The sequence below is a fragment of the Argiope bruennichi genome, chromosome 6, assembly GCF_947563725.1.
Source record: "Argiope bruennichi chromosome 6, qqArgBrue1.1, whole genome shotgun sequence".
Classification (NCBI taxonomy): domain Eukaryota; kingdom Metazoa; phylum Arthropoda; class Arachnida; order Araneae; family Araneidae; genus Argiope; species Argiope bruennichi.
The window spans coordinates 47091371-47118859 of record NC_079156.1 but is presented as its reverse complement, the minus strand read 5'-3'; the positions used below and the strand labels follow the sequence as shown (position 1 = coordinate 47118859).

At 32.0% G+C, this 27489-nt stretch overlaps 2 protein-coding genes across 2 annotated transcripts in view; one reads left to right on the top strand and one right to left on the bottom strand.

Moving 5' to 3' along the window:
* Positions 1 to 1459, bottom strand: part of LOC129971177 (cytochrome P450 18a1-like) — a 35003-nt gene extending 33544 nt beyond the window's left edge. Inside the window, exon 1 of the mRNA XM_056084712.1 lies at positions 1421 to 1459. Within this exon, the coding sequence (XP_055940687.1) occupies positions 1421 to 1444 (24 nt within the window). The 5' untranslated portion in view covers positions 1445 to 1459. The remainder of the gene's footprint in view (positions 1 to 1420) is intronic.
* Positions 1460 to 1707: 248 nt separating this feature from the next.
* On the top strand, positions 1708 to 27489 carry LOC129971735 (cytochrome P450 2U1-like). Its single transcript, XM_056085712.1, has 6 exons — positions 1708 to 1727; positions 4208 to 4329; positions 8890 to 8980; positions 11450 to 11568; positions 15155 to 15410; positions 27282 to 27489. The coding sequence occupies exons 1-6, from the start codon at positions 1708 to 1710 to the stop codon at positions 27487 to 27489; spliced, it is 816 nt and encodes a 271-aa protein (XP_055941687.1).

Sequence of the window (27489 nt, the reverse complement as noted above, 5' to 3'; positions counted from 1 at the left end):
TTTTCGAAGTTTCAAGTGTGTACATACACCTTAATAGAACAATTGCTTATAAAGGCTTTTATATTTATTCGATAATAAGGTGAATCAAGGCCTTTCAGTTGCTAAGAATATAAGGTATTGTCATAAATGTGACAATTTTTATAATTGCAAATTTAAGAATTGGCAATTAAAATTAGAGGTAACGAGCAAGGGAATCAAAGTTTTGGTGCAATATTATGATCTACTACTTTTATTCTATATGGTGTTAACATATGAAAATTATATAAATTTAAATTTAGCTTTTAGTTTTATTTATTATATTAGGCTATTTTTGTCTTGGTAATTTTCTAGTCAGATAACCAGAACGACGCTTGCACAGATACTCATCTTCAAATATTCGCAAACATTTTACATTTTAACATTCAATTCATTTAAATTGCTCAAGGATCTTTTGTGAAAACACAACCAATTAGTCATTTTGTGGTTCCAGCCAGTGTGCTTTACGAGACCCCTCTTTTAATAACTTGGTCACTTTTGATTCATATTTCAAAGCTATGTTAACCTAATCAACATGTTAATGACTTGTTGTATGTTAATTTTTTGTTTAACAAAAATTTGTGAAGCTTTTAATGTTTTTATTTATTATGAGACATCCAAAACTGTTCAATATTATTTAAACTGCCACTCAGTGCTTATAAATAACTAAGTGAACATAATGCAGTATACAAGAACAATAATAAGTGAACATAATGAAGCAATAACTAAGTCAACGTATAGACTAAGTGAACATAAATAAGTAACTAAGTGAATATAATAACTAAATGAAATAATAATAAGTGACTAAGTGAACATAATGCAGTATACAAGAACAATAATAAGTGAACATAATGAAACAATAACTAAGTCAACATATAGACTAAGTGAACATAAATAAATAACTAAGTGAATATAATAACTAAATGAAATAATTATAAGTGACTAAGTAAACATAATGAAATAACTAAATAACTAAGTGAGCATAATGAAATAACTAAATAACTAAATGAACATAATGAAACAATAACCAAGTCATCATATAGACTAAATGAACATAAATAAATAAGTGAACATAATAATAAGTGACTAACTAAGTGAACATAATGAAAGATACAAGAACCTAATCAATAGCTTTTGGCATTTTATTGACATTATCGTATATCTTGCGATTAAAATTAGCCTCCTTTACAAATTTATTTATTTTCTAACTAAGATAATAACGCTTTTTTAATCGGCCTTCGTGCAGTTTTCTTCTGCAAAGAGGCTCCAATTAGCTGCCTAGTTAAAATTATGCTACAGTTTACAATATTTTGTCTATGTAAAGAAATAAATAGTTTCTTTTTCGCTTGAAATTTACTCAATCCCTTGTGAATTATAATGATACAACAAAAAGTTTAATACATACACAGCATGTTAGTAATCTATTCATTTTGAACCTCTTTTAGAAAGCTGGAAAAAACTTTTAACCTGTTCATTTCATTTTATTTGAAATGAATAGAGGAATTATGATTATTAAAAAGAGAAATAAATAATTAAAAAAAGGACTATTATTAAAATTGTATAAATTAAATGTATAATTTATTTGTTAAATTTATTATTTGCAGTGGTCAGTTAAGTACTAGTTTTGGTATTCATAAAGTGCTACTGAAGTTTTGAAGTTGCTATGATTGATTTTTTGCTATCACTATCGCAATGTCCATGGTTGCGCAACAGTAAGATAAATATTTATCTAGTTTAATCTAATAATAAAGAAAAATGTTAGCGTGTGTATGCTTATTGGTGATGAACATATTGACAAGGAACTGCCACATTTGGAAAAATATACTTTGGAGGGTAGAAATCTGCAAGTTGGGGCATTTTCTTTTAAAATTTTAAATAATCAAAAATGTAATGAGATTCTGGGATTTTTTTCACGATAATTTACAAAAATAATATTGCACAAAAATGATTTTTATAGCATTTAAAAAATTCAAATATTTATCTTTTTGACGATAAATATTTAGCCGCTCTGCAAATTTTTTTAATATTGATAATTATTCATTTTCATAATTCAGGAAATAAAATTCAAACCGTTTTCAATGATTTACCAAATATTTAATCTTGAAATTTTCTTCCATTTTTGAAAACTAAGATAGAAAAATTCTGTTATCCACTGAGCTGCATGCACGAAAAATAAGAAAATAAAGTTACAATACCACAAAAAGTTATGCGCAAATACGAGGTTACTTAAGTTGTTATTGGTATCATGATGTCTTGGTACTCGGTACATTAGGAAGACGCATGTATACAAAAAAGAACAAGTGGAAGGCAATTAAAGTTATATGACCTTAATATCTATCATAACTCGATGCATAAATATTTTGCTGAAGCAAAGCAAATTACGTATAAGAGCCTTAAATGGAACAACAAAATTAATACGGCCAGCGAACTATGACGTAGTTCACAGTAGCTGCATTATTACCTTCAGCAGTTCACTCATTTATTTTTTATCAATAACTAGCTGGTACCCGGTGCATTGTTGCAGTAGAAGAAATAATTTTGGAAATATCGTTTGAAGTTTGAAATAATTATCTTGCTTAATTAGGGATGTTACAAAGAATGATATTTATTTTCTTGTCAATAATGAATATGTTCATTGAAATTGAATGATATATATAAAAAAGATATATAAATAATATTTTTTCTATTTTTTTCTTACTTTTTTATTCAAGTATACTTTAGAGTAGACAATATATATTTTTTTGTTTTTCTGTCTTCAGCATAAAAAAGGGCCGCGGTGGCCTGGTGGTAAGGTCTCGGCTTGTGAGCCGTAGGGCTTCAGGTTCGAGACCTGATTCCACCGAAGAACTGTCTTGTAAGGGGGTCTGTTGCACGTTAAATCCGTCATGCCAAACGTCCTCCCGCTGGTATGGTGTGGAGAGGGGGGTGTCAGCTCAGCTATCGTCCTCGTAATCTGACCGCGGTTCAAAATGACGAGGTCCGTCCCAAAAGAGCCCTAGTGTTGCCTTATAATGGGACGTTAATATGGAAGATGTCAGCAAAGACAAATTTCTTGCCTATCCGACGCGTGATCATCCAACATACAACTGGCCATGTTAAAAGCGTGGATTTTCTACGTTCAAAACAATAAATTGGATAAGTTTTACCACCATTGAACAAAAAATATTCATTTTTATATATTAGATATGATAAGTGTAGTATACCTTATAACCTTCGCGCAAGTACAAGCAATAAGTTGGCCAAGTTTTATCGCAATTAGATGAACAATACGGCAGCGCATAAAATATGAACAAATAAAAATTCATTTTTGTATATTAGGTTTGACGTACTGTTATATTTTTTATCTTTTATTATACATTGAGATAAATAAACAGAAGTAGTAAAGTATATGATGATTTATAAGAAGAGTTAAGTTAACAATGAACTGAAAAGGACTCTATGATAGGGTCATATTATAAAATATGTGGCAATGATTCGAAATGGACAAGATTTAAAGATGAATTAAACATACTGAAATAAACCAGTTTCATACAGAAATATATGTGCTAGAATATTGCGCTCGTTTACTTGATAGCGCTTAAATCAAGAATTTCCCGACCGACCACCCTCTGGTGTGGTGTGCAAGTTTGGAGAGGGGATGCTAGTTTAGGTGTCGTCCTCGTCATCTGAATGCGATTCAAAATCACTAGGTTCGTACCCAAATAGCTCTAATGTTGTTTTAAGACGGGACGTTATTATAACTAAACTAAACTGAACAAACCTGCAATCATTTATTTGAATCTTCTTTATCGTTATCGTTACAAAACTTTCAACTCCGTGTTTTAATTATAATATTAATTAGTATAATTTAAAATCAATTTTAATATTTAACTAATATATTTATTTAATAATTTAATTAAATATTTAATACTCAAAATTTAATTTAATAATTTATGATTAATTACTTAATTTAATAAATGATTTAATTTAATTTAATATATATTTAATTTTAATATTTAATTATTATAATTTTATATTCATTTTAATTGCAAAAATGATTTATCTTGCATAGTATGCCATATTTAACCCTAAAGTTCGTTGAAATCCTTGTTCATGAATTTGAATATATAGATGATACTTAAGAAATAAGTTAAAAATTTTGACATAATATTTAATTAGACAATTTTTTATATCACTTTAAAAATTTTCCTAGCCTTTACTTTGGTAGAAAGTATACAGTTGTTTTGAACGAGTACAATGCCGTAAAGCAAGTTTTATCACATCCTGCCGCTTTGAACAGAGCACTTGGACAGCTTGACCACTTGGATCCTCACGGTAAGATTGACCAGTGTTTATATATTTCTGTAAAAAACATACGCATTTAATTTGCAATTTCAAATTTTAAAAGTAATATTTGTTGCCCTTGCTGAATATTGTCGGCTTCTTAACCGGAGGGTTTCAGGTGCGAGACCCGATTCCACCGATAAGCCGGTCTAGCGCATGAAAAATCCGTCGTAACCAAACGTCTTCCAGCTGGTATGATGTGGAAGTTTGGAGAGGGGGTGGCAGCTCAAGTGTCGTCCTCGTCATCTGACCCAGGATAAAAATTACTAGGTCCGTCCCAAAATAGCTCTAGTGTTTGCTTTAATACAGGACGGTAATGTAACTAAACTAGCGCCAAAATATAGTAATTTAAAAAGTAAAGCGCCAAATGTCGAAAACGTTTGTCATGATTTATTTACTATAAAAGTAATTCTTATATTCCTTGAGATATCTTATATGTCTGAAAAATCAAACATAGACAATTTGTTTTTCTTTTGAATTTTAAAATATTTTGATACGCGATTAATGACATTTGTCGAATTTTAAAATTTCAGTAGAAATAATTAGCGTTGCATTTTTCTTGACATCTATTTCAATATGCTTTTGTCGCCAATATGGCAACTTAAAAGCTCAAGCAAAGTAGTTGCACAAACAACCCTCCAGCGATTGTTTTACTGAATTGCTAATCTTAGCAACCATCTTGTTTTTGGAAATGAGATTTGGTACCTTTGTCGACATGAAAGGATGCACTAATAGAGCTTTTACGCTCCCGGAAACTATTGTGGATTTCGTTTTGTTATCGAAGATTTCGAAGCCAAACAAAGCTACAGAGAGAAAGCCTTAAAATCTCTAACGATGAATTGCGTCCCTACCAATACAAAATCATTGTGTAATATTTTTAGGACGATCCTCGACATTTTGAATATTGTGAAATATAATGGACATATTGGATCAATGACATAATATATTGTGCTATTTGGGGTTTGCGGTCTTGGTTTTACTTTAAATATGTCGCTCTGAGTTATCTCATATTGATATGGCAAGGAAATTTATCAGCTCACAGGTAAAGGAACTTGACCAATCAGCTCAAAGATTTAGAGTTAGAAAATATGCCCTAAATTTGTCATAGTAGAATTTCGGTCCCACCAGATTATGTAGAAATATTTTATTGAATTTTAATATAAACTAATAATAAAATTTATTATTGCAGGGATAATGAACACTAATGGTGAAATTTGGAAAGAGCAAAGAAAATACTGTATGTCAACCTCTCAAGAACTAGGTCTCGGCAGGGGTCATTGGGAAGACTCAATCATGGTAAATGCGTGATGGATATCTATCTATTTATATATAGAGAGATATTAATGTTTCTTTATACATCTTTTCTTACCTGATCTTAATAAAACTAAGCACAGTTGTTCTTCTAGACTTGAGGAAGACCATTGTTGACTTGTCAAATCCAAAACTGAATTAAAAATTAAGCAAGTTTAAGCATGTCTTAAGCTTTATTTTTCAAAAATATTATCTCAAAAATGATTTTTATTAAAACTCTTTCTTCTTTCTACCTATAGTTCTTTTTTTGGTAGCTGCTGTCCAAATAGTGTTATTAACACCAACCTATTGAAAAGCAAAAGTTGAAAAATATGCATGCTAATGCCAAAAGAGTGCACCTAAATATGAAAAAAAAAAAAAGACTGTTTTTGAGTGGACTCTCTTTTAATGATCACTCCTCTCACCGGAGGGCACCTCAGATATGAAGATGAGAAGCTTCCGGTATGGTGCTTGGTTCCTGCCACCCGGGTGGATACAGAAATGGTGTGGGTTCGACTACCCAATATAGATGACGAGGATGACCCCCTACCGATTATTCCCACAGGAAGGGTAGTACCGTGGCTGGTGATAGCCCCTTTGGATTCAATGTCAGTTCACGCCAGTGTTACTGTCGTGGCCTTACGGGCAGGAAGATAAATCCGAGTGCCTTAGTGGCGGGTAGGTTGTTGTTGTTGGGTTTATTGGCGCAAGAGCCAATCTTGGCTATACTGCGCCAAGCGTATGGTTTAAATAGGCGGCGGGTGGGAGTAGTGTGTTATGGTAATGAACACTCACAACTCGTTGATTACAACCAATCGTGGAATCATAATATTTCGTCTTCATATTGACGATGGAAAAATATTTGTTTCCATGAAGATCTGAAGAAATAAAGAAAAATCAATATCTAATCTTCACCCTGATCCTTTGTCCATAAGATTTCAAAACTTTTACACGGAAATTTATTTTAGTATTAATTTCTGGTTTGATCAAATGCTTAAATGTATTAATTTAATTTTTGAGGATATCAAGAATCTTATTTATTGTTTAATTATTAGTTATTTAAAATATTTATGTGTTTTGGGAATACGTTTGGAGACGTACGTTTTTTGGATGCGTTTGGGGTTTAGGATGAAAGAGGTAGGATGACTTTGACCGGATGTAGATATACCCGTATGATAATATTTGATTTTTCTGTTATCAAGATACATCAAACAGGAGATGTGAGTTTCATGTCTACCAATTAATGTTGGAAAATTAACACAAGCGTATCTGCATGTTTTCAAAATCTCACATCAAAGAGGCCGGGAATCCACGAAAAAATCTATCGTATCGCTTTGATATCGTTCGTATTGTTACGAAATTTCCCGGGTTCGTTTGGATAGTGGGAGTTATATGGTGTGGAGAACACTCAATCAGCTGGCGGCAGTAGAAAATGAAACAACTACGTTTATTTACACGAAGATACATAAGACAACACAAAGACGACAACTATATACAGCATACAATTATCTTCAGCGGAGACGTGCAGACAACACGTAGACAACACAACAACAGACTCTAATGCAGACCGTAGCGCACAACTTAATTCAGCACTCACTTGACTCCGCCGCTGCTCCGCTAATCTCTGGAAGGCCAGTTCTTTCTGTCGACTACTCTGCCCTAGCAGCTGCGGCCGCTTCCTTTTATAGGTCTCAGGAAACGGGGCTAGACGCCTCTCAACCAATCAGGAACGTTCGAGGCGTATCTCGGTTCCTACTGGACGGATCGGGAAAATTCTCGATGTTTCGGGTATAACCTAATTTGGCACCAAAGCCGCCAAATTCGCCACTAAGTCGCCAAATGGTCGCCAAGCTCTGGAACCTCCGACGCGACACCGGACTCCGTCCAGTACCGATGACTGTAAAACATTCTTTCAACATGGTGGAACCAACTATGCTGGGAAGCAGCATTACAGATTCGTAACAGTATTATTGGAGGGATTTACAATGAACACTTATAACTGTGTTTAATTTAAACTTTCCACGAACAACAAAGTTGTATGTTTTGTTTCCTTTTAACAGTACTGCAAAATTGGGAAATTTATTTATAATCGCTTGGTAATTACTCGCCAATAGAGCTACTTGCTTGCATTGCTAATGGTTACCCCTGGCGTTTTCTTCAGAAATATGAGTGTTGTTTAGAGACAACATATCTATATCTACAGGATGGTTATAATTAAACTTCCCCTATAAACAGCGTCCTACAACTCAAATAGGCTAACGCATTGCAACGAAATTTGGTATATAGACTATACATGAGAAACGCTCACAGAATTTCGAAAAAAAAAAATAGTTTGAAAGTGTCTACCAGTGAGCGAACACTTTCCCGGAAAAAATATTAACTTAAACACAATAAACGACCAAAACGGAATACAGAAACAAGATTAACATTTCTTGACTAGTTTCTTTCATTGAACCGCATTAAGTAAAGGTAAGGAAAAAATAACAGTACTCAGTTTAAGAAAAAAAAACAATTCAGTTTTCAGAAATTAGAACAGATTAGGACGAAATTGTACGAGAGGAGCAGTTATTAATCGTGTCCAAGACGATGTGGGGAAAGGTTCTCCATGTGACCACCCTCATTCACCTGCAAAATTTTAAGTGGATGTTCAACAGCAGATCATAACCGGTCAGTTGTGATGCTTCGCACATGAAGCATTATGGAGTTTTCAGCTTTTCCCGTTTCTTCATTTTATTACTCATAATACTAGTTCTGAATTGTTTATATTGTTTCTGTAATCCGTTTTGGTCATTTATTGTGTTAAATTTAATGTTTTTTTGGAAAAGGCGTCCTCTGGTGGATATTTTGGAACTAATTTTTTTTCAAAATTCCGTAAGCGCATCTCGTATATAGTCTATATATCAAATTTCGTTGCAATCCGTTCACACGATTGCGATGTAGAATGCTATTTATAAGGGAAGTTTAATTATAACTACCCTGTATATCCATATCTATATATCTACCTATCTCTTTATATATAAAACACATAATAAATCTCTTTCAGGATGAAATTGCAAGGTTCACTGGGAAAATTCAGGAATTTAAAGGCCAGCCGGTCGAAATCTCCGACTATCTAATGCATTCTCTCATTTCGAATGTCATAACATTGCTGATTGGTCGGAGACTGAACGAGACGGACAAAATCAAGATCCTTATGAATTACTCAAACACAGTTTTGGCTAGTTACAGTTTACACTGGAGCTTCTTTCCTCGCTTCTGCAGTGCCTGGGCTCAGAAAATTTTGCGAAGTTTTTAAAATTGGTGGTTATGACAAAGCCGCACAATACAACAGGGAGTTCGCATTGTTTCTCAAGTAAGTCCCCAAATCTTTAGAATATACACCATTGGGATCGGTGGCGTCCTGGCCTAGGGGTCGCGCGCCTTCCCCGTGATCTGAGCTTCCTAGGTTCGAGTCCTGGTTCGGATGTGGTTGTTCTTTACCCCGTGTGCTATCTGTGAAAAAGTCCCTCCCTCTTCTGCAAAAAGGGGTTGTGCGAGTAAGTGTGTGAGTGTCATCTTCATATCAGCTAGAAGTCAGACTTCTGCTCTCGGGCCTATACACTCTGAAGCTACTGCACAAACTCGGCTTAAATCGCTGACTTCTTCAGCGGAGTAATAATAACAACACCATTGAGATTTTAAATTTCTTATATAAGAGATTTTGAGGACAAATAATAATGGTTGCAGTGGCTTGATGGCAGAGTCACAATCACAATTGAAAGAAAATTAATCAATTCAAATGATACTTCTTATTATTTCTCAAATAAATATTTAAACCTTTAAATTAAGCACGAATGAGATTTCAAATATAGGTTTATTTATGCCTACGGTTTCTAAAAAATATACACTAACCTTCGCGGTGGTTTGTTAGCAAAATTTGATACCTGAGATAGAAATATAATAATTTCAAGTTAGCATAACTACCAAAAATCCTCCAATATAACAAAGATTTTATCGTGTGAAAACACGATGTTATTTTGGTTTGAGGTTTTTGAAGTCACAAAATGCACGGGAAAAAAATTGGTGATTTATCGCTTTTGAGGCATTTATTTTTTACTTATAAGGTTATTAGAAAATGACAAAGAAGGTTGTCAAATTTAACGAATTCATGCCTATAAAAAGTTACAACTTGGCGCGAATGTCCACTATGCACTCGATTTTCCTGTCTGGCGAATAGGGCAGGGTCGTGGGAAGTTACCAACCGAAGAAGCACAGAGAAAAAAAATGGGAATGAACACGAAACAGCGAGGCGAGGTAATTTTTATATATATATATATATATATATATATATATATATATATATATATATATATATATATATATATATATATATATATATATATATATATATATATATATATATATATATATATATATATATATATATATATATATATATATATATAATGATATTTTAAATTTTAATTTCAATTTAATTAATTTCCAAAGTTTTATCTTAATTTAGCCCATAGTAAATTCATTCTCTTATTTCTTGATCCAATTCCACTTTCTCTACTTAATTAATTCTAGAGTAGCTTTGTAAAATTGCTGAATTGGCTAAACGCCGGCACCTTCACACGCTCCGCGTGAAGGTATGGAAAACTGTCCAGTAAGCACATTCTTTTTAAAAGATCCCTGTGTTTCCTTTACATGTGATTGACATCGTCAGAAACTCCTATCAGAATCTTAATAATATATTAGCACTGTAAAGAAATATTTTGCCTATCCATATCTCATGTTATATAAGACGAGGGATAGTTTATTTACTTCTTCTTTCCCACTTCTGCTTTTGTGCTGCGCTGTGACGGACGTGTCATATCCGCGTTCGCTTGTAAATAATTATGCTTTCCCGATAGATTAAAAGGAATTTAAAAATGTAAAAAGTCTTTTCACTGTCTTCAAAACTGCTTCCTGCTTCACATAAAATAATGCTTATATATATATATATATATATATATATATATATATATATATATATATATATATATATATATTTGGGATAGCAGATATCAATTTTTAAAAAATTAATTTAGGTTCCACAGTACAATTCACTGAGTTCCTTGTTTTTTCATTTTTCAATATTTTAGCTTTTATTTTTCATTTTTTTTTTCAAATAAATATTTTAACTTTTAAATTAAGTTCTAACGAGATTTCAAAAATATTCTTAAGTCAGAAATTTATAAAAAGAAATAGAAATCTCCGCGGTGGCAGACTCTTGATTTTGTAATGGAAGAGTCGCGATTTCGTGATTTAAAATAAAGGCTTCTAATACAATAAAGAGTTTTCATTTTTGTTGAAATAAATATTTTAATTTTTAAATTAAATGTTGATGAAATTTCAAAGCCAGAAATTTATGTCAGAAATCTGTAAAAAGAAATAGGAATTTCTGTAGTGGGAGAGTCGCGATTTCGTGACTTTGTTAAAATCTCACAATTGGAATACAGCACAGAATTCTCATTATTTTTCAAATAAGTATTTTATTTTTCAAATTAAACGTTGATAAGTTTCCAAAATTCTCTTAAATGGCGAATTTTTGGGACAGAAAGGCAGCAATTTTAAAATACGACACGAATCAATCCAAGTACGTTTGGCATGTGCATGCAAAAAGCGTTCATCTTAATACTGTTATGGATATTAAATTTTGCGATAGTTAACTAGTTCATATCTTGTCTTATCATCTACTTATTTCTTGTCGTTTTTATTTAAGTTATATTTTTGTTTTAATTAATCGCATTTTAGGAATTATTTTTTCTTTTTGTTTACAAATCTTATATTTTTACAGAGAGGAAATCAGCCGTCATAAGACTCCTGAATTTAAAGATGTACAAGATTTTATAAATTCTTATTTGAATAAGTTGGCTGAGCTGTCAGAATCAAAGAACACGAATCATTTCTTTTCAGGTACGTTTTCAATTATGAATCTAAGTTACGAAATTGGTAAAATTTTGTTTCATTTACGTTAAGTATAGAAGAAAAGATGGTCTGATGTATCATGATCTTAACACTTTCAAGGGTCGAGGGAAGTATGCTTCTCACCAAATTTATCAATATTTGTATGAAATTTTGTAGGTTGGCATAAGTTGTGACACATTTTTTTAGAAAGACAGAAAGTTAGATGATTCAGTTCTTTATCTCACACAAAATGATGTGTCTTGATTTGTTACTTAATTATTAATGAACCAAATTAATTCATTAATCAAATTAAATTTATCTAATAAGCTAAATGAATCCCTTTTCTTATTCTAATTTCAAGCCTAAAATATTTTAACATAATATGACTAGAAAAAAATGGCCCTTTAAAGGGTTAAATAACGTAGATGTTTATTTTACTTATATTTCCACCGTCAATATTTACAGCAATCTTCAGAATTACTTTTCAGAATTTTTCTGTCTACATATTAGTAATTTTAAACTTCATTGCATAAAAAAGCGTTCTATATCATGTGACCAAAAAAAAAAAAAAAAAGATGCCGACGTATTTAATTGTTAAATTTTTCAGAAAAATATTGCATTTAGAAATTATTGCTGGATATACTTAATACTATTTTGCCATTACGTAATCTTAATAATTCTAATTCCTTTTATAGATGCAGATTTAACTGATGTACAAATAGAATAAAATATAAAGCATGCGTTTACGAAATAAAACAAAATTTCGGCTAGTTCAAATCATACGGAACAGTTTCAAAATTTGAATTTATTGTATGGTGATAACTCGCCTAACGTAGCAACACATTTCATTTTTGGTGCAACCCTAAAATCTTGGTGTGGCTAGAACATTCTAGTCCTAAGATGGCGGGCAGGTGACGATTTGCACGACATTGGTGAATACCCAGTATTGTATTTTTGAGTTTTATCAAAATTTTTATTTATTATGAAGTGCGTATAACATATGGGAATTTGGATATATGTATGAAATCCATTCTCAACATTTAAGAGAATATGAAACCCTTTCTTTATCACAATTTTAAATTCTGAAAGAGTAACTCTCTCATAGAGTCTGAATTTCGTCCCAAGAATTATTCAAGTTGGATGACAGAGAAAAGCAGAGATGTCTCACTTCACTGCTATGATTTTTTAAACCCTACTGCTGTAGTTTTGCTGCTTTTAGAGTAAAATTTGTGCAAAAATATGAATATTAACACAGAGAATGTTTCAGTAATGATAGGAGTTCGATACATTTAGGATCCCAATCTTGTCAAGAAAACCCATTTAATACCAGCAAAGAATCATCTCTATATATCACAGTAGATAAGAGGAAATCTACAGTAAATGTTTTTTTTTTTGACGTCCTTAGTATTCAGAAATAGGAGGAATGTCGATTCATTAGATCAGATGGCAAATTTCCACTTCTATGGGTCTCAGATGATGTGAGTTCTAATATTAATGCTTTTGAATTTTTCTATAAACTTACAACGCAGAATTTTCTTTTTGACATTTTTATTTCAATTATATTTTGGAGATAATCTTTATTTTATGCGTTATTGAAACAGTTATTACTAATGCTTACGAACCAATTTGAGTTGTACCTTTTTGTCCTTATCAATTATTTTTACATTTGCCTAATTTTGTTTCCCGAAGATATCGTGTTACAATTTACCATGTATGTTGTCATAACGGTTGATATTGCGTCTCTTGCATACGATAATTGTTTCCGCTTCCATTAAATAGGCTCCACATGAACGAGTTCTAACAACAACGCAGATTTTTAATTTGTCACATTGGGCGATGTGATATTTTTTAATATAATTAGTTTAATTTTGTTGATTGTAATTTGATTTGTAATTTGGTATAAAAGTCATTATGTTTATTATATTATGTCAGACTAATTGATAAAATTGCATCACTGCAAGAACATAAATATATAATGTCATTAAAATAAAAGCCAAAAAGGAAGATTCTTGTCAAAATGAAACAATATCAAATTAAATGGTAAAATACTGTAAACTTTAAAAAAAAACGGAAAAACAAACAAGGGGTTACAAGTAATTAAGATAATAAAACTATAATAGATTTTAAAAAAATGCAAACTTTGGGAATAAAAATTTAAACATTTTGGCATGGCAATATATGATAAACAGACTCGATAGAGTTACTTGATAAGTAAATTAGTGCTTTTCTCAATGGTATTCGAGTGTAAAGGGCGTCGGAATCTTTGTCTGAAGTTCGTTTTCTGTCTGCTATTGCTCTTGATGTTTAGAATAAAGCAGAATTTAATGCGCTTTTCAAAAACGTTAGCAGGAATGGCATTTGTTAAGAAATACTTTCTGATTTGGTAGCCCTCCTGGCTTATTAATTATCAATTATTCTAATGGGGGAAGGGAACCAAGAAAAAAATATCGTTAAACTTCTGAATACAATAGCCGCATATAATATCTGACAAAGATTTATATCTTATTTTTTACAGCTTTCATTAGGTGGCAAATATCTGTGCCACATGCTATATGTCATAACAGAAGTTTTACTCTGAAATGTACTATCCATTGGGGTAGAGGGAGACAGTAAGAGTTAAGAAATTATTGTTACGAAATATCCGGGGTTCGTTTGGATAGTGGGTGTTATATGGTGTGAAGAACGCTCAATCAGCAGGCGGCAGTAGAAAATAAAACAACGACGTTTATCTATACGAAGACACACAGGACAGTACAAAGACGACAACTATATACAGCACAAAAGACGATTATCTTCAGCCGAGACGTGCAGCATACAACAAGACTCTCTACTGCAGAGAGTAGCGCACAGCTTAGTTCAGCACTAGCTTGACTCCGTCGCTGCTCCGCTTATTCTTGAAAGACCAGTTCTTCACCGTCGCTTCCGACTACTCTCTCCGATCTGGTTCACGACTGCCCGGCAGCTGCGGATGCTTCCTTTTATAGGTCTCAGGAGGCGGGGCTAGAAGCCTCTCAACCAATCAGGAACGTTCGAGGCGTAACTCGGTTCCTACTGGACGGCTCGGGAAAATTCTCGATATTTCGGGTATAATCTATTTTGGCGCCAAAGTCACCAAATTCGTCTCCAAATGGTCGCCAAGTTTGTCGCCAAGCTCCGGGACCTCCGACGCGACACACGGACTCCGTCCAATACAGATAACTGTAAAACATTCTTTCCGATGGTGGAATGAACTATGTTGGGAAGCAGCATTACAGATGCGTAACATTATATTTTCACCGTACAAATAAATTAAATTAAAAAGTTAAGTTAGGCAAAGCTATAATAAAAGATACTCCTGTGTTTATTATTTCTCCATTAATGACTGAAACTATGTGCATGCACAGAATCCATTTAATGTTTCTTTTTTTCATAGACAATCCCATGTAATCCCTTCGCGTTAAATATATAATCTTATGTTTATATTAAATTTTGCGGTACATTGTTATAAATGACATTAAAATATTATCTTTGAATGGTAAAAGAGAACTAAATATAGAAAAAAAAAATGTATAATAATATTATATTTATTATTTTAAATTTTTTTTTCTCATTTTAGAACCTGAACTTGAAGGCAACTTAACCTCTTTGTTTCTTGGAGCCACACATACCATCTTCAGCTCTTTAGGCTGGCTATTTCGAATCATGAGTGCGCATAAGGACATACAGGAGACGGTTTATAAGGAACTTATGGAGGCCACTGGCTTAGATGGACGAGCAAGATACGATGAACGCGACAAAATCCCTTACACGTTTGCTGTTCTCATGGAGGGCCAACGATATGCAAGTAACGTTCCAATGAGTGGGAATAGGATGTAAGTATCTGGACATCAATTTCATCACTTTATGCCATAGTCAATGTCATATATGTCGATAAACAGGCGCTCTGCCATTTTATGTTTACAGAAAAATTTATCTTCCATTAAAACAGTGAATAAAGTTATCTGCTTCTGTCTTCATTTAAAGACAGAAAAAATCACCATGAAATATGGAGTAGGGTGGAAATGAAACGACGATAAAAGTATTTTAGATTCACTTCAAAATTTAAATGAGGAAATAGACAAAATCTCTCTCAAAATGAGACCGTTGAAGATGTATTTTCACTAAAAAGAATAGAACCCTCTTTCTGTCTACAGAAAATGGTGCACTTTAAAAAGAAACAGTGTTTAAAAAGAGGTTGGAAATAAATTTGTACTTTCTGAATAATCTTGCTGTTTATTTTTTAAGAAATACATTTATTTTTCATACAAAAAAATCGCCTTTTTTTCTCCCTCAATCGAATATTAAGGTAGATTCCCATAAGAAGACTACATATAGCAAAGGTTCCCATGACAAGAGACAAGACTTTGAGAAAATTTCTGCAGTTCTTCTCCGATCATGGTCTTTAGAATCCAAAACCATCCTTCATTCATCTTTAATCCCTCATTCTCATATATAATGAGCAACCGATCATGGTCTTTAGAATCCAAAACCATCCTTCATTCACCTTTCATCCCTCATTCTCATATATAATGAGCAACCGATCATGGTCTTTAGAATCCGAAACCATCCTTCATTCATCTTTCATCCCTCATTCTCATATATAATGAGCAACCGATCATGGTCTTTAGAATCCGAAACCATCCTTCATTCATCTTTCATCCCTCATTCTCATATATAATGAGCAACCGATCATGGTCTTTAGAATCCGAAACCATCCTTCATTCACCTTTCATCCCTCATTCTCATATATAATGAGCAACCGATCATGATGTTTAGAATCCAAAACCATTCTTCATTCATCTTTCATCCTTCATTCTCATATATAATGAGCAGTTTCGCGCCGAAAATAGAGAGGACACTTCGAATTTTTAAACTTCCCTTTTATTCCATCCCGAGAGGCATAATTTATGTACAAGCAAGAAGCGGCGAGGTACGACAATCAGCAGCACGACACAAGAGCGAAAGGAGGCAGAAATATTTATTTCCAATGATAATATACTGTGAGATTATGATAGGGATTCTTTTACATGCATCGTTTTAGATAAGTAGAATACAGGTATCTTTTAAAAGAATTCGCTTAGCTTGACAGATTTTTATCTCTTCACTTAAAGCGAGTGAAAGAACGAACTAAAGCAGTTTTACAGAGCTGGTGTAGCATTAATTAAATGAAAAAGACGGAATTGGATCAGGAAATAAGAGAACATTTTAGAATTAAGTTGATATGGGATTAAATTAAGATAAAAATTCTGGAAATTAATTAGCATTTAAATTAGATTTTAAAATACCATTACACACATACACACATATAACGTTTTGCCCATGTTATCTCGTAAACAGGATAACTAGAGTAATGTGATTTGGATTTTAACTGACTTGGAGTATGTTTTTAGAAATGTGAAAATCTCGGACGAGTTCGTAAATGGGCTATCTGGATCAAAGGGAATGGAAACGGATTTTGAGGAGATGAAAATTACATATCGCATAATTGAAGATAGAAAAGTGAATATATTGAACATATAAATATTGAAGAATATTGAAAATAGAAAAATAAATCCAATTAGCCATATTACAGTCTTGGTAAGGCAAAAAATTTTAGTACCTAAAGATTTTTGATGACTGCAACATCTTGGAAGTTGGGGGGGGGGTGAAAAGTGATTTCCACTTCCTAATTTTGACTTTTTCTAACATCAGCAATTTATGTTGCCAGATAGTAATTCAGATGCAAAGGAATCCACCTTTGCCTTCCAGCTGGCCGAGTGGAATTTTTTTCTGCTACAACTACATCGTTATAACATACTGCATACTTAAATTTACTACATACTTGAAATTATATACTGCATACTTGAGATAAAATATTTCAACCTTAAAATTTGATTAGGCTATGCTTAGTTGAAAATTTTGGGAAACTTATATAAAATTAGAAACAAAGATACCTCAAGATCTGGAAGCAAAAATACACGAAAAAAGAGTTGTGAAAATTATGCCTAGACTTAATGAATGGTATTATATATGATTTCTGTTAAGAAATCACATTTAGAAATGTTGTTTTTAAGTAAAACCATATTTTCATTAGATTGAAAACCATTACAAGTTCTCCGCTGCAGAGTTCTTAAAGAATGAATTCACAGACGATTTATTTTTTTAAAATTTATTTTATTGAAGAGTAAATATTTTATTTAGAATATTTTTTGGGACAATGAATACTTTTTTTTAATGGAAGATAAACCAATGAGAATTCATGGGGATTCCTACCAGAATAATATGATACTTTTTTTTCTTTTTATTCTCCTCAAAAACCGCACCATCAAGGAAATTTTTTTAAATGAAAAACTCCTTTGACCAATAATTTATAAAGGGAATCTAACAATTGAAAAAATATGCTCTACTAATTAAAACTCCTTAAAAATGCCGTTTTTTATTTGCTCTCTGTAGTTATTTTCTCTGTTTTAAATACTGCTTAGTTTAGTTATATTAACGTCCCGTTTTAACCTTTTAAAGGGCCATTTTTTTCTAGTCATATTATGTAAAAATATTTTTAAGCTTGAAATTAGAATAAGAAAAGAGATTCATTTAGCTTATTAGATAAATTTAATTTGATTAATTAATTAATTTGGTTAATTAATAAAGTGACAAATCAAGGCACATCATTTTGTGTGAGATAAAGAACTGAAGCATCTAAGTTTCTGTTTTTCTAAAAAAATTTGTCAGAACTTACGCCAACCTACATAATTTCATACAAATATTGATAAATTTGGTGGGAAACATACTTCTCATGGCCCTAGAAAGGGTTAAAGCAACACTAGGACTATTTTGAGACAGACTTCTCAATTTTGATCCGCGATCAAATGACACGGATTCCCGTTTCTGCACCATACCAACGGGAGGCCATTTGGCTCCATTTTTATGAGAAGAGAAAGTTGTGTAAAAAAAGTTTTTGCTTCTTTCTTTAAAGAAACGGGAATCAGTTTTATTTTAAGACGAATTATTTTCAGAGAAAGAAATTAATAGACCAATTTTGTTATAAAAATTTTAAAATGAGAACTATTTAAAAATAAATAACAAGATTATTTTCTTAAATAAACTATCTTGTTTTGAATATTTTTGCAATTTATGGCGCTTTTTTTTTATCTCCAGTCAGGAAAAAAGTTGAAACATATTCGAATTTCTTTGCAACATAGATAAATAAAAGCAAAAAACGATTTTATAATTTCGTTTTATTTGTACATTTTAATGAGACTGATTAATTAAATTCTGACCGATTAGTTAATCCCACCTAATCAATGAAAATTATGATTTTTATATCCTAAATTGGGTCCTATTTTACGGAATATTCTTTGGTTCCATTTATTCATATCAAGAAAAATTCACATATTTATATGCTTTGATTTGAAGCATGATTTGTGTGTTTTTAATTAGTTTTATTTTAGTTTAATCCATTAAATAAATTCGGATTATTTGAATGTATTTAAAACTTTCTATGGAAAAAAAAAAGATGTATTTAGCAGTGAGCTTTTTTTAAGATTTCATTCCTGGTTTAATGCTTAATTTCTGAATGAAAAAAAAAAAAAAAAAACAGTAGGGCACGCTTTAATAAAGGAATGATCTCCTATTAATCTGCACAATTTTTATGAAACTTATGTAAATCGTTCGCTCAGATTTGTATGCTTATATGCTCAGATTTTTATTTATAGAGTCCAATATGCCACCATTTTGAGATTTGAAGTAAATGAACGATAACAAGTATGTTTTGCGGACTAATTTGTCCTAGACATTACCATGTGGTGAATAGCTTATAAGTCAGTTAACAGCTGCGCTGCACGAGCAATTGCTTTTGTATCGTGGTCATGTTACTCGGCTGCGAATCACAAAGTCCCAGGTTCTATCTTTTCTCATAACAATCCGCAGCGTGACCTCGGACGATGAATCTTCAACTTTCGTACAGCTGTTGTGGCGCCATCTACCTGCAACCAAAGTCTTCAGATTCACTTGTCGCAGCAACACAAAAAAAGGCCACAGCAACCCAAAGTCGTCATACTCAATTGACGCAGCAACTACTCAGCCACAGACTCTCGCCATAATGCTTGGCGCTACTCAAATGGGTACAGGCTCATTAGAATCAACAGCTAAATACATCACCACTCAACAGCGACGCTGCACGATCAACTGCTTTTGTATCGTGATCATGTTACTCGGCTGCGAACCACAAGGTCCCAGGTTCTATCCTCGTTCATACCAATCCGTTACAACCACAATTAATTTAAGCTCCATCTCACATGACAACTGGCCAGTTACATGACTGTAAAATAAATATGAGAGTTACTTGAAGAAGATGGGGTAGAAATAAACGTAGACTTTAGTAGTGAAAAATATCTTCCCATTTATTTACGGAATTCGAAAGAAAAAATATAAAAAAGCAAAAATTGATGTTGCCAACTCTTTTTAAAATATACAATAACAAAAGTTGATGTTGCCACCGCTTTTTAAAATATTAATTAAACAAACACATTATTTACAATAAAATACCAAACGACTATTTAACAAATTAAATATATATGTAATAATTAAATTATTAGCATTTAATTAAAACTTTAAATTAACATTAAAATAATGAGTAAAACATTTATTTCTACACGATACAGCTGCAGTGCTGGTGAAAGCGAGAGTGATCAAGACTCCATTTCTGTTCGCTTATAAATGTTTATACAAAAACAGTTCCATAGTGGAGAGCCGCCACAAGTATACATTTTGCACACTTTTTTCTCTTCTTATCCTTTTGGGTATAATTGACGTATCAGAACGTTCTGTATTTGTTGGAATTTATGATTCCATGTTTTTTGTAATACTAATTAGCTAATTTCAATACCATGCAGCAGTATATATTCTGAATAATAAGTAATAAATGAATTCTTATGTAAAAGCGGCTGCCTTCACATGTCTAAAAAATTAAATGCAAATACAAAAGTCGTTTCAAATAAATGTGTAGTCAAAGGGTTAAAACAAAAAAAAGTGCGACACAGAATTACAATTATAATTACAAGATCACAGTCCAAATTTCATTTGTCTAAGTCATTTCTAAGTTATGACGTTTAATGCATGCGAAAATATACAAACAAACAAATAATTAACCTCTTAATGGATTTCAAAATTTGATGCAAATCTGAATACAAAATCTGTTTATCAAATTTCACATACTTAGCTTTTTACATTTTGTAGTTATTGAGTATATATATATTCGGACAGTCAGACAGATAGATATCCTCTAAATGGATTTCGATGAAAATTTGATAGAAAACCAGAAATTTCATCTAAATCCATATATATTAAATTTCATCCATTTCTAGTTCAAAGTGGTTTTTAGTTAGCGTATTCCGAGACAGACAGACATAATTCCAAAAATGTGCTTTTCCAACTCAGCGAAGTTCGGAGACGTGGGGGCTCATTAAAACCTCGAGTTCAAATTTTTGAACAATCACAATATTTTCAATATGATACGAATACACACTTTGAATTCTAAAAAGTAAAATTTCATTTATCTAGCTCTTGAAGTTTTGTAATTATCATATGTTTTTGAATTCGGCAGACAAACAGATAATTTTTTTGTAAGTAAATTTTATTCAAAATTTAAAAAAAAATTTATTACAAATTTGGTAGAAAGATCACATATCAAATTTCATCTGGCCAAATTTCATCTAAATGGATTATGAATTTTCCAGTTTGCAGACATAATCCCCAAATTGTATTTTTCCATCTCAGAGAGGTCCGAATGGTGTAGACTCATCAAAATTTCGAATTCAAATTTTTTTGACAATTGCAATAGTTTTTCTTCGTGTACGAGAAAGAAAAATGGTAAAACTACAATATACAATTTCTCCAGGTGATAATTTATTTCACATTACGTACAACAGATGGCAGCACAAACACTCTCAAGATGTATCAAAGAAGAAAAACTGCCAACGCTAATAATATTAGATTTAAAATTCGCTTCAGTAAAAAACGAGCAGATTCTTAGTGAACATAAAATCAATTTTCTGGAAAATGAACATCGATTTTGATCTGTTGTCATTACTTTTAAAGCTCATTTATATCCTTGTTGATGTTTATTTTCTCACGCTTTGTTTTCTAATAATGTTCCCTGTTTGTTTTTGCCATTTGCCCCTTATTTTAACTTATGTTTACGAGCTGTGCAATGAAATTCAGAGATTATACTGTATATCTTTTCGGATATTTCTTAATATAATTTTGACTAAACATTCCCATTCATGAAATATCTAAAGAGAAAGTATAATAATCTCAGCAAAATTCGAACTGGTGATTCCAGCAGATTTAAATACGAATCACAATTTTTGGAATGTTTGTCTGTTTGTAAACAAACAAAAAAAAAATGCTTTGAGCTAGACAGATGAAATTTACTGAAAAAATCTTAACACCAAAATTGAAGAACTCTATCGAATTTTGAATGAAACCTATTTAGAAAAGGTCTGTTTAACAAGTTGGCTGTATAGGAGAAATTCACTAAAGCAGCTGGAAAGAGAAAATTTGATAAATAGATTTAGCATCTAAAGTGTAGATCTTGAATGAAATTTGAATCCCTTTTATCAAGAGGTTGACTATTTGTATATTTGCATGTATATAGACATGAGAACTCAAAACGCAACGACATAGAAAAAGGAAATGTGGAATAGAGATCTAGCATCTAAAGCTTAGATGTTTATGATCTTATTGCTAAAATTGTAGTTAAAATTATGTTGTTTTTAATTGGTCGAAAAAGGGACGTCCATCATGTGTATTTGGTTCTCTTTACTATTCTACAAAGATCAGAACACTCATAGATTTTATGGCTTTGCCCTTGGCCCCTAATTTTATGCGGAAAAGGAAAGATAATACTTTTATTCAAGTACCCGTAAAAGTTCGCCGAGACTAATCCCACTGGTTCTATATTAGAAATGAAATAAAATAAAAACTTTCCCTCACATAAGCGCTAATATTTTATAATAAAAACCTAGATATCATGAGAAGTATTCTTATTGAAAATAAAATAATTCTTTCAGGTAGAAAAAAATACATGGTTTGAAAAATTATCATATTATTCATCGAAAGAGCGATCAACACGATCTGGGAGCTGATACTGGATTTAAAAATAAAAACACAGAAGTGAAAAATAAAACATATTTTCAGCATTACTTTTATACAGGTTTCCCTCCTTTATTTATCTTTTCCGAAAAGCGGCAGAATTATTTTTCTTATATTTTAGGTATTTTGTTTGCGAGAAGCAAAACAAATCTGCTAACTGATATATATAATAAATAATTGTTTTGTTTGAAAATAAAAGATACCTTGCATTTTCCCAGTTTTTGTTATCTATACTTATAATAAAGCTCAATGTGTGTGTGTGTGTGTGTGTGTGTGTGTGTGTTGGCGCTCTACAGGCCAGGTCATTTGACATACAGCTATCAAATTTGGTACATGTATACCTTAGAGGTCGGGAATGTGCACCTGGGGTCCCTTTTTTTGAAATTTTAATTAGAATTTTAATTATTAATTAAAAACTAACTTTCCTGCCAAAAGAATCTTCCATTTCCCCCACCGCCAACTTTTCCGCCAAAAAAATCTTCCATTTTCGCCACCGCCAAATGAGTAAGGCTTCCGGGTTTTTTTTCTCCCAACAGTAATGAGGCTAGGGTTAGTATTTTTCGGCGGATTATTTCAAACGATTCTGTTTATTTTCTTAATGTTTGATGCATTTAAAATTAAACATTGTTAATCACTCGATCCTTCAGATTCATTCTGAAGAACTTTTGAATAAAAATAAAAAAGAATAAAGGAAATTAAAAATTTCTAATCCGCATAGCGTTACCCCAACTGGCGTAGAAAAAAAATCACGTATTTGCGTTACGTAACTGGCGTTGAAAATTCACGCATGCGCTTTGTGTTCTGAATTCCGCATTGTGTTGACGAATTATTATCAACCGATGCGGACTGGATTTAAATTTTTTTTAGGTTCGTTGCATGTTTTTGTAATTAAAATGTATTTATGTTAGTTATATATTTTTTGTATATGCTTATAGTTTTAAGTGCATCGTTTTTTAAGTAGTTTTTTTAAAATCTGATTGAAACCGTCTATTTTAAACGATTCGTTTCATTTTCTTAGTGTTTGATGCATTTAAAAGTAAACATTGTTAATGAATCGATCTGCTCATGATGAATCTAAGAAAATTTTGTTGACAAATTCTTGAGATAATACGTAAATTGAAAAGGATATTCTTTAGTGCCCATAAAGTTTAAACGCTGAGTGACTCTATTTTCATTAATCAGATTATAAAAAAATTCTTTGTTTCAGTAAAAAATATTATTATATTAATTGCAGATTAATTCTTTCCACTTTAATTTAAAACATAAATTCTACGGGTGCTAACAGAAAATGAGAGAGATACATATTACGTTATGACTGAAGGCCTTTATAATATTATGAGTGAATTATATGACTATCAAAATTTGAAGTTTTAAAATATTTTGATGAAGAAGCTATTAAAGTAGGAATTGCATAAAATATTTAAATATAAAAATTTTAACGAGCATTAAGATTGGCGAACCGGTTGGTCGACAAATTCTTGAGATATTACATAAATTAAGAAAGATATTTTTTAGTTCCCATAAGGTTTAAATGCTCAGTGACTCTGTTTTCGTTAATCATGTTATTAAAAAAATTAACATTTATTGACGAACACGAACACACTGATATTCACCGTTACTCTGATTAGATATTATAAAATCTGAATAGATAAACATAAACGTGTAAACAGCTGTGCACCGGTTTCTATGGCAACACAGCTGGAAAGGGAAAAGAAGTTTCCGAAGAAAATTCACGCATGCGCATTGTTCTAATTGTTGTCATGACAACCACTTTCAACAGACGATTTAAATTATTTTTAGGTGAGTTACATGCTTTTGTAAGTAAATTGTATTTATGTTAGTTATATATTTTTTGTATATGCTTATAGTTTTAAGTACATCGTTTTTTAAGTAGTTTTTTTTAAACCTGTTTTCAATGATTTAAATTATTTTTAGGTTAGTTGCATGCTTTTGTAATTAAATTGTATTTATGTTAGTTATATATATTTTTGTATATGCTTATAGTTTTAAGTACATCGTTTTTTAAGTAGTTTTTTTAAACCTGTTTTAGACCGATTATTTTAAACGATTCATTTTATTTTCTTAGTGTTTAATGCATTTAAAATAACACATTGTTCATTAATCTATCTGTTCATGATGAATCTGCGAAAATTTTGTTGACAAATTCTTGAGATATTACATAAATTAAGAAAGATATTCTTTAGTGCCCATAAAGTTTAAACGCTCAGTGACTCTATTATCAGTAATCATATTATTAAAAAAAATGCTTTGTTTCAGTAAAAAATATTATTATATTAATTGCAGATGAATCATTTACACTTTAATTTAAAGCATAAATTCTACGAGGGGTAACAGAAAATTAGAGAGATAAATATCACGTTATGACTGAAGGCCTTTATAATATTATGAGTGAATTATATGACTATCAAAATTTGAAGTTTTAAAATATTTTGCTGAAGAATCTATTAAAGTTGGAATTGCATAAAATATTTAATTATTAAAATTTTAACGAACATTAAGATTGGCGAACCGGCTGGTCGCCAAAGGCGGCTAGTTTTCTAATAAAGAGCGGATAGTGTTTATTTCATTTTTCTAACATTATTCTTCAGTGGCCTTTTCTTGGTTCAACATATCATTTATCTTGTTATATTTTATTTCTTTTTATCTATTTCGATTTCTGATAATAGTGAAACTCTTTCAGAAATATCAGAATCTCTTGTTCGTATCTCTTTTTTCACTCTTCATTTGGTTATATATATTTTTTTCTTAAAAGAGAGCCTTCTTTTCTGAGAAAGGTTATTAGTGACCAGCTGATTATACTAATAGTATAAATGTAGTCGTTTTAACAAATTTCCATGAAATATATCTTGCCACAACAAAACCATCAAAAGATTTTAGTGTTTCATTTTTACTTTATAATAGAGAAATAATAAACGTCAAAATGTTGTTTTTTTATTATGGCCTTACCTTTATTTTTTAGTTTACTGCTGGATTTTGATTTTATAACTTATTCTGTAATGTGGCAAAAATATATTTTCATAATTCTTACTCCCCAACGTTCCCCCCGTGGGGGGCACCTCGGAATGAGGATGGGATGCTTCCGTCATGGTGGTTGGATCTCGCCACCTTGGAGGATACACTAATAGGTGGGGGATCTGACTCCTCCCATTGATGACTGACGCACTTCCTACGGGGAGGGTTGTACCGTGGCCGGTGATGGCCCTTAGGACACAACCACAATCTTAGGACCCGCCAATGTTGCTGTTGCGGCAGTCCGGTCATTCAGTTTTTATGGTTTAAATCCGTGTGCCTTCGTGGCGGGTCGGAGAGTCAGATGGCTGACTTACTGCCCAACTTTCTATTTTATGAGGAGGCTTCGGTGGCCTGGTGGTAAGGTGTCGGCTTAGGAACTCGAAGGGTTTCAGATTCCATCGAAGAACCGTCGTGTAAGCGGTTCTGGTGCACTCTAAATCCGCCAGGGCACACGCCATCTCGTTGGTATGGTGCGGAAACTTGGAGGGGGTGCCATCTCAGATGTCGTCTCCTCGTCATCTGACCGTGGTTGAAAATGACGACGTCCTTCCCAACATAGTCCCAGTGTTGCTTTAAAACGGGATATTAATACGACTAAAATAAACTAACTCTATTTTATGAGAGACAAAACATGGCGCATTTCACAGTTGGACATTTGTCACGATTTGTGTTACAGATATTCGCCACCTAATGGTCACTATAAAAATGAATATATGATTCTTTCTTTGTATTTCACTAATATAGTATGCAGCTAATTTATTCAGAGGACTTACGGTATTTTCTTTTTGACTCCCTTTCCTTGTTGGAATAAAAAGTTTGTAAGAAAATAAAAAATGCGAAATCGGCACAGAGATTTTGACTATGGATTCTGTCAAGAATTTTTCTTTTTAGAGGATATGTTTCAAAAATATATTAAAAATATTTCAGCTAATGAACTATTTTTTTAAATATTAATTTTTTTTATTTATTAAACGATTCAATTTTTAAATTTGTTTGTCAGTACCCTTTTCACCTAACTTCCAAAACAGGATGCTCTGATTTTGGACTTTTTTTGATTAAAATTTAGAATTATCTAATAACTTAACAGTATCATGATAATCAGAATTGGATAATTACTGTCCTGCCTAGGAAACCGGGAATAGCTGAATATCTACCATTAGCAAAAGACGGAAACAAAGGTCAGCGTTCTAAAGTTCTCAACCGTATTGACCATCACCATCTAACACTTCCCTAAGAGGTACGTCTTGTAATCGAAATAGAGATATCTCGATCCCACAGCCTTCCTATCAAGGAAGCGAAAACGAGAGTTTCAAATCTACGCCCTCATGGTACCTCTTGGTGCAACTCAATTTATAATAAAACATAATTTTTATTTTTCAAATTTGCTTCACTTTTGATTTTGGCTTTGAATTAATTCACTTTGAATCGGCTCAAGTTTTACAACTGCAAATAAAGAGTTCAGCATTAAAAATGTAATGTGCTGTTTTTCAGAAAAATATTATTTGATAATTAGTTAAACTTATCATCAATTAATTTTATAGCGCAACTGACGATATTCCCGTCAATGGATATGTGATCCCAAAGGGCACCGAAATGACTGCAAATTTATGGGTCCTCCATCATGATCCAAACTATTGGGATGAACCTGAAGAATTTCGTCCGGAAAGATTTCTGACTGCTGATGGCACCAAGATCATTAAGCAACCACAAAGCTATGCTCCATTTTCTGTTGGTATGTATGCTTTTTAA

Excerpts from the sequence above, each read along its gene's own strand:
- LOC129971735 (XM_056085712.1), top strand. The coding sequence starts at position 1,708 with ATGTCCATGGTTGCGCAACA. Across the intron at positions 4,330-8,889 it reads TGACCACTTGGATCCTCACG|TGCCTGGGCTCAGAAAATTT; the intron begins GTAAGATTGACC and ends TCGCTTCTGCAG. Across the intron at positions 8,981-11,449 it reads GAGTTCGCATTGTTTCTCAA|AGAGGAAATCAGCCGTCATA; the intron begins GTAAGTCCCCAA and ends ATATTTTTACAG.